This window comes from Cebidichthys violaceus, unplaced genomic scaffold, assembly GCF_023349555.1.
Source record: "Cebidichthys violaceus isolate CVI_PGR_0920_01 unplaced genomic scaffold, fCebVio1.0.p SCAF_51, whole genome shotgun sequence".
NCBI classification, from domain to species: Eukaryota; Metazoa; Chordata; class Actinopteri; order Perciformes; family Stichaeidae; genus Cebidichthys; species Cebidichthys violaceus.
The window spans coordinates 1,341,043-1,347,945 of NW_027176717.1; the positions used below are offsets into that span (position 1 = coordinate 1,341,043).

Here is a 6,903-nt window from a genome sequence, read left to right on the forward strand (position 1 = left end):
ACTGTATACCCCTACACCCCTACGACTGTATCCTTTAGCTTATATATGGACTGACAAACTGAACACGCATACCTTGTACATGAGGGAATGTTGAAAGATGTCAAATATTGTGTTTAACTTAGGCCATGTGTTGTTTTCGTTAAAAGTGTCAGGAAACTGTTGTTCTGTTAAGAATGTTTAATTTGTGTTCTCAGTTAAAAAGGGAAATAATGTGGTATATTGATCACATTAAGTTACTATGGTTGTAATGAGTACAAATGCTTTTTGGACCTCAGTGAACACGGGCCTTCCTTAGTAGTTGTAGCGCGCATGCGCAGTACGACTCAAGAGTTTTCCATGGCCGAATAAAGTAACCAACGCTACATGTGCGTCCGCCTCATCAATACACTACACTACAGTTACATATTCATTTCCCCTGATTAATATGGCACCTTAAGTTGGGTGTGCCACAGGAGTGATTACAAGCGTACTGTCAAGATCACTTCCAAAGATACCAAAAAAAGGGTAGAGCTTTGGTCTGTTACTTAAGGATGTGCCAGTCATGAAATAGAGAAAAGTTTTGAATGCCGGTATGGCCTCAATGAAGGCACATCCTGAGTAGAAGTAGATCAGAGTCCTGGCGTCCACGTCATAGGAGACCTCTCCCTTCTCGTAACCTTCTCAAAAACCCCAATGAAAAAACAGAGAAGAGTCGAGGAGACCCTGCCCGGAGGAAGCCCGGGGCCCACGTCTGGAGCCAGGCCCAGTCGGAGGGCTCGACAGCGAGCGCCTGGTGGCCGGGTTTGCCACGGAGCAGCAATGTGGAACCCCCCTCCTCTCCATCCTGTGGGCTCACTACCTGCGGGAGGAACCGTTGGGGTCGGGTGCGCTGCCCCATGGGTGGCAGTGAAGGCCAGGGACCTCGACGGACCAGACCTGGGTGGCAAAGGCTGGCTCTGGGGACGTGGAATGTCACCTCTCTGTGGGGGAAGGAGCCGGAGCTTGTGTGGGAGGTGGAGCGCTACCAGTTAGATCTGGTGGGGCTTACCTCTACGCACTGCATCGGTTCTGGAACCGTACTCCTGGATAGGGGTTGGACTCTTCTCTTCTCTGGAGTTGCCCAGGGTGTGAGGCGCCAGGCGGGTGTGGGGATACTCACAAATCCCCGGCTAAGTGTCGCTGCATTGGAGTTTACCCCGGTGGACGAGAGGGTCACCTCCCTATGCCTGCGGGTTATCGGGGGGAAAACTCTTACTGTTGTCTGTGCATATGCACCGAACAACAGTTCAGAGTATTCGGCCTTCTTAGAGACCCTGACTGGAGTCCTGTATGGGGCTCCAGTGGGGGACTCCTTAGTTCTGCTGGGGGATTTCAACGCGCACGTGGGCAATGATGGGGATACCTGGAGATGCGTGATTAGGAGGAACGGCCTCCCTGATCTAAATCCGAGCGGTTGTTTGTTTTTGGACTTCTGTGCTAGTCATGGATTGTCCATGCATAAGGATGTTCATAAGTGTACGTGGTACCAGATCACCCTAGGCCGAAGGTCGATGATCGATTTTGTTATCGTATCATTGGATCTGAGGCCGTATGTTTTGGACACTCGGGTGAAGAAAGGGGCGGAGCTGTCAACTGATCACCATCTGGTTGTGAGTTGGGTCAGAGGGTGGGGGAAAACTCTGGACAAACCTGGTAAGCCCAAACGGCTATCCCTCCGGGATATGTTATCCCGGAGGACTCCTGAGGCAGTTGCAAGGTACCGACAGACCCGAAGGGCTACAGCCGCTGCCGTGAAGGAGGCAAAGCAGCGGGTGTGGGAGGAGTTCGGAGTAGCCATGGAGAAGGACTTTCGGTCGGCACCAAGGTGTTTCTGGAAAACCATCCGGAACCTCAGGAGGGGGAAACGAGGAAACATCCAAGCTGTATACAGTAAGGATGGGACTCTGTTGACTTCAACTGAGGGGGTAATCGGGCGGTGGAAGGAGCACTTTGAGGAACTCCTGAATCCGACTAATACGCCCTCTATTGTAGAGGCAGAGCTGGAGGCTGATGGGGGAGCATCATCAATTTCCCTGGTGGAAGTCACTGAAAAGCCCCAGGGATTGATGAGATCCGTCCAGAAATGCTGAAGGCGCTGGGTGTGGAGGAGCTGTCTTGGATGACACGTCTCTTCAACATTGTGTGGAGGTCTGGGACGGTGCCTAGGGAGTGGCAGACCGGGGTGGTGGTGGTTCCCCTGTTCAAAAAAGGGGACCAGAGGGTGTGTGCCAATTACCATCACACTAGTATCACACTACTCAGCCTCCCTGGTAAAGTCTACTCCAAGGTGCTGGAAAGGAGGGTTCGGCCGATAGTTGAACCTCGGATTGAAGAGGAACAATGCGGATTCCGTCCTGGCCGTGGAACAACGGACCAGCTCTTCACTCTCGCAAGGATCCTGGAGGGGGCTTGGGATTACGCCCATCCGGTCTACATGTGTTTTGTGGACCTGGTGAAGGCGTATGACTGGGTCCCCCGGGAGATACTGTGGGAGGTGCTGCGGGAGTATGGGGTGAGAGGGCCACTTCTGGGGGCCATCCAATCCCTGTACACCCAAAGCGAGAGCTGTGTCCGGGTCCTCAGCAGTAAGTCGGACTCGTTTCCGGTGAGGGTTGGCCTCCGCCAGGCCTGCGCTTTGTCACCAATCCTGTTTGTGGTATTCATGGACAGGATATCGAGGCGTAGTTGTGGGGAGGAGTGTTTACAGTTCGGTGGGCTGAGGATTGCATCGCTGCTGTTTGCAGATGATGTGGTCCTGATGTCTTCATCGGGCTGTGACTTCCAGCACTCACTGGATCGGTTCGCAGCCAAGTGTGAAGCGGTTGGGATGAGGATCAGCACCTCTAAATCTGAGGCCATGGTTCTCAGCAGGAAACCGGTGGATTGCCCACTCCGGGTAGGGAATGAGTCCTTACCCCAAGTGAAGGAGTTCAAGTACCTCTGGGTCTTGTTCGCAAGTGAGGGAACAATGGAACGTGAGATTGGCCGGAGAATCGGAGCAGCTGGGGCGGTATTGCAGTCGCTCTACCGCATCATTGTGACGAAAAGAGAGCTGAGCCGCAAGGCAAAGCTCTCTATCTACCGGGCAATCTTCGTTCCTACCCTCACCTATGGTCATGTGGAGTGGGTCATGACCGAAAGAATTAGATCACGGGTACAAGCGGCCGAAATGGGTTTCCTCAGGAGGGTGGCTGGCATCTCCCTTAGAGATAGGGTGAGAAGTTTGGTCATCCGTGAGGGACTCGGAGTAGAGTCGCTGCTCCTTTGCGTGGAAAGGAGCCAGTTAAGGTGGTTCGGGCATCTGGTAAGAGATGGCCACCTCTGAAGGAGGCGGAGGTGGTCCTCTGTTTGTAAAAATTGCTCCATTTCAAAGCTTCTCCTCCTCAACTCAGCTACTTCCTGCTCCAGCTGTGTCACATGGTCTTCAGCCTGCTGCTGTGCTGCTTTCTGCTTCTTCTGGATCACCTCAATCAGCTCAGCCTGGCGTCTTTCCCGAGAGACCACCAGAGCAGTGAAAACCTCAGCAATGTCCGCTATCTGTTTCTCTGACTCTTTCTTGCTCTGATCAGCTGAGTATTTGATTTCCTTAATACTCATGGATTTAGTGTTTTCCTTCATTTTCATCCCTGACGTCACACAGTCCAGCTGGACTTTCCTCTCTCTGAAGGCCTGCTCCAGTGGGACGGCTTTGTGCGTTGCATGGTCGTCTTTCAAGCACATGAAACAAACACGCATTTGGTCTTTGCGACATAAGAGCTCCAACATCTTGTCGTGCTTCTTACACACCCTGTCCTCCAGGTTTGACACAGTGTTTATCAGCTGGTGCTTCTTCAGTGTCGCGACTCTCTGGTGAGGCTCCAGGTGAAGCTGGCAGTACGAGGCCAAACACCCCAGGCACGTCTTCTGGGCCTTGAGCTTCGGCACAAGGCAGATGTCACAGGACACCTCCCCTGGTTTGACAATGATGTTGTCTTCATCCCTCACCCTCCTGTCTTTGAAATGCTCCACCATATCTCTGAACCCTGTGTTGACCTGGAGCTGTGGTCTCCTGCGGAACTTCTTCATACAGAGGGGACACTGTGTCTGGCCGCCGCTGGCCCAGTACCCTGTGATACAAGTCTTGCAGTAGTTGTGTCCACATGGAGTAGAGACGGGCTCGGTGAACACATTCAGACAGATGGAACACAAGAGCTGCTCATCACATGGGAGGCTGCTGGCTGAGGCCATGGCTACATGAGAGGAAAATATTTTATGATTGATTTCCAATTAGAAACCCCAAAAATGTGTAAATCAATGAGGTAACTTACATCTCTGACTACCATTTCCCTCCCTATAGAGTTCAAGTTCTACTGGTTTTTGCTGTTCAAAACACTTGATGCCTGTCTTTTAATAGCACTCCATGTAGGTCAGAGCATGGAGGCAACACATTGTGCAAAGGTCTGTCATGACAAGAATTGAGCGAAGAGAGAAATAGAGGATGACATGCAACAAAGGTCTAGTAAGTAAGTAGGTAAGTAAGATTTATTTATAAAGCGCTTTTCACAGACATTAGTCACAAAGTGCTTAACAGGAGCAGAATTACAAACATAAAAACACAATGTGACCATATGAGGGCCAATAATTTACATTAAGAATGCACAAAAAACACTACAAACTTAAATCATGGTTCAAAAGCAGGCCTAGGACATGAGTTGTTACCCAAACGCCAGCCTAAACAGGTGTATCTTGAGCTGATTTTTGAATGAGCTCACAGAAACAGCAAAACGTAGGGGTGCAGGCAGAGCATTCCACAACCTTGGTGCTACTGCCTCAAAAGCTCGGTCACCACGGGTCTTAAGGCGAGTGCGTGGGACAGACAGAAAACCTAACATGTTTGACCTGAGAGGGCGGGCGGGTGAATAAGGGTGAAGTAGTTCTGCCACATATGTAGGAGTCTGACCGTGTAGTGCTCTGTAAGTGAGAGTGAGAATTTTAAAGTGGATCCTAAATGCTACAGGGAACCAGTGAAGAGATCGGACTATGGGGGTGATATGAGACCGCCGACCTAGGCCCTTACCTCCAGGGCCCTGTTCCATAAAGCAGGTTTATTGACAACTGAGTTAGTTGACCCTGAGATGAGGGAAACTTACCATGGTAAGTGACTCTGTGAACCTAACCTGCTCACTGGCATACAGTGGCATCCCTCATACAGAGCTGGAGAGGCTGTTTTATTTTCTCATTCTTTCAGTCCGTGTCAAAGCGCCTATAGCAGCACATTAGTTAGCGATGGTTTACTTTCAGTAGAATGTAAATGCTGGTTGGATATTAAATGTAATGGTTGTTTGTTACAGAGAAAAAAATCTGAAGTTACTGCTTTTATGTGTTGTCAGTAATTTCTTTGATCAGCGTTTTCTCACGTTATATTACAAAGAGTCAAGTCACCCTTAACTCAGAATAAAACAATTTTTTTATATAAGAATGTAACGCTGTGACTCAGTTGATGTCCGCTGTCTCAGATTGAATATAATTCCTATTACATTGGAGATTTTCTGTTAATAGCTCTGCGTGAGCAGGATAGTGGTGCAGCTACAAAGTGTAGTTTGAAAGTGAGTTCTTTAAATAGGCTGGTATTGTGGCAGTTATTGGCTTTATTCTCAGTGTTGTGTCCTCAAAGAGCATTCTGATCAACAACAACATCAAGAAAGAGTTGAAGAGTTAATCTATTCATTACATTACATTACATTACAGTCATTTAGCAGACGCTTTTATCCAGAGGCCAGGACCTCTGAGCGACGGGGCAACCAATCGCCCCGAGGCAGCAGAGCGAAGTGGTCGGGCGGGGGTGTAAGGCTTGACCATGGCCTGGAGATAGGAAGGAGCTGTTCCTTTCACTGCCCTGTAGGCTAGCACCAGAGTCTTAAACTGGATGCGAGCTCTTACAGGTAGCCAGTGTAGAGAACGGAGAAAGGAAGTTGTGTGGGAGAACTTGGGGCGATTGAACACCAGGCGAGCTGCAGCTTTCTGGACAAGCTCCAGAGGTCTGATGGCCGACGCCGGGGCTCCGGCAAGTAGAGAGTTGCAATAGTCCAGGCGGGAGATGCCAAGAGCCTGGATGAGAACCTGCGCCGTCTCGCCAGTCAGGAAGGGACGAATCCTCCTGATGTTGTAGAGCAGGAATCTGCAGGAGCGTGTAACGGATGAAATGTTTGCCTAGAATGACAGTTGGTCATCCAGGGTCACACCCAGGTTCCTCGCAGTCCGAGTTGGCGTCACCACGGTATCATCAATGGTGATGGACAGGTCCCGGTGCGGGCAACCCTTCCCCGGGAGGAACAGTAGCTCAGTTTTGTCCAGGTTGAGCTTGAGGTGGTGTGTCGTCATCCACTTCGAGATGTCAGCCAAACACGCAGCGATGCGCGTCTCCACTTGGGTGTCACCGGGGGGAAATGACAAGACCAGCTGGGTGTCATCGGCATAACAATGGTAGGAGAAGTCATGCGAGCGAATAACAGAACCCAGAGATGTTGTGTAGAGCGAGATGTTGTGTATTCAGGCTCAGCATTTTTAGCGTATAACAACCATATCATCTTCGTAATATCTTTCATCTGGAAACAGGCATACATTGATTTCCTTAAGTAATATTTCAGATCAAAGTATCAGAGTACTTTACCTAACTTGACCTCTGACCTTACTGTGATGGGGCAAGCAAACAGAAACTTTCTCCATTACTTAATAGAGTACCAAAAATTCTGAAGCTCTTGTTTTTGTGTTTAATTTGTTGATTTTGTTTAATGAAGTGAGCACTTGTTAGATGAGGCTGATGTTAGATTAGGGATACACTAGATGCCACCTTTCCCCAATGAAAGTGTGCAAAAGGAGGTACAGTATAGTAGAAGGGCCATCCCG

The 6,903-nt window shown here is 49.7% G+C and overlaps 1 protein-coding gene across 1 annotated transcript; it reads right to left on the reverse strand.

Moving 5' to 3' along the window:
- Positions 1 to 432: 432 nt before the first annotated feature.
- On the reverse strand, positions 433 to 4,245 carry LOC137888067 (E3 ubiquitin/ISG15 ligase TRIM25-like). Its single transcript, XM_068731354.1, has 2 exons — positions 3,261 to 4,245; positions 433 to 656 (listed from the first exon to the last, which is right to left on the reverse strand). The coding sequence occupies exons 1-2, from the start codon at positions 4,243 to 4,245 to the stop codon at positions 433 to 435; spliced, it is 1,209 nt and encodes a 402-aa protein (XP_068587455.1).
- Positions 4,246 to 6,903: the final 2,658 nt, after the last annotated feature.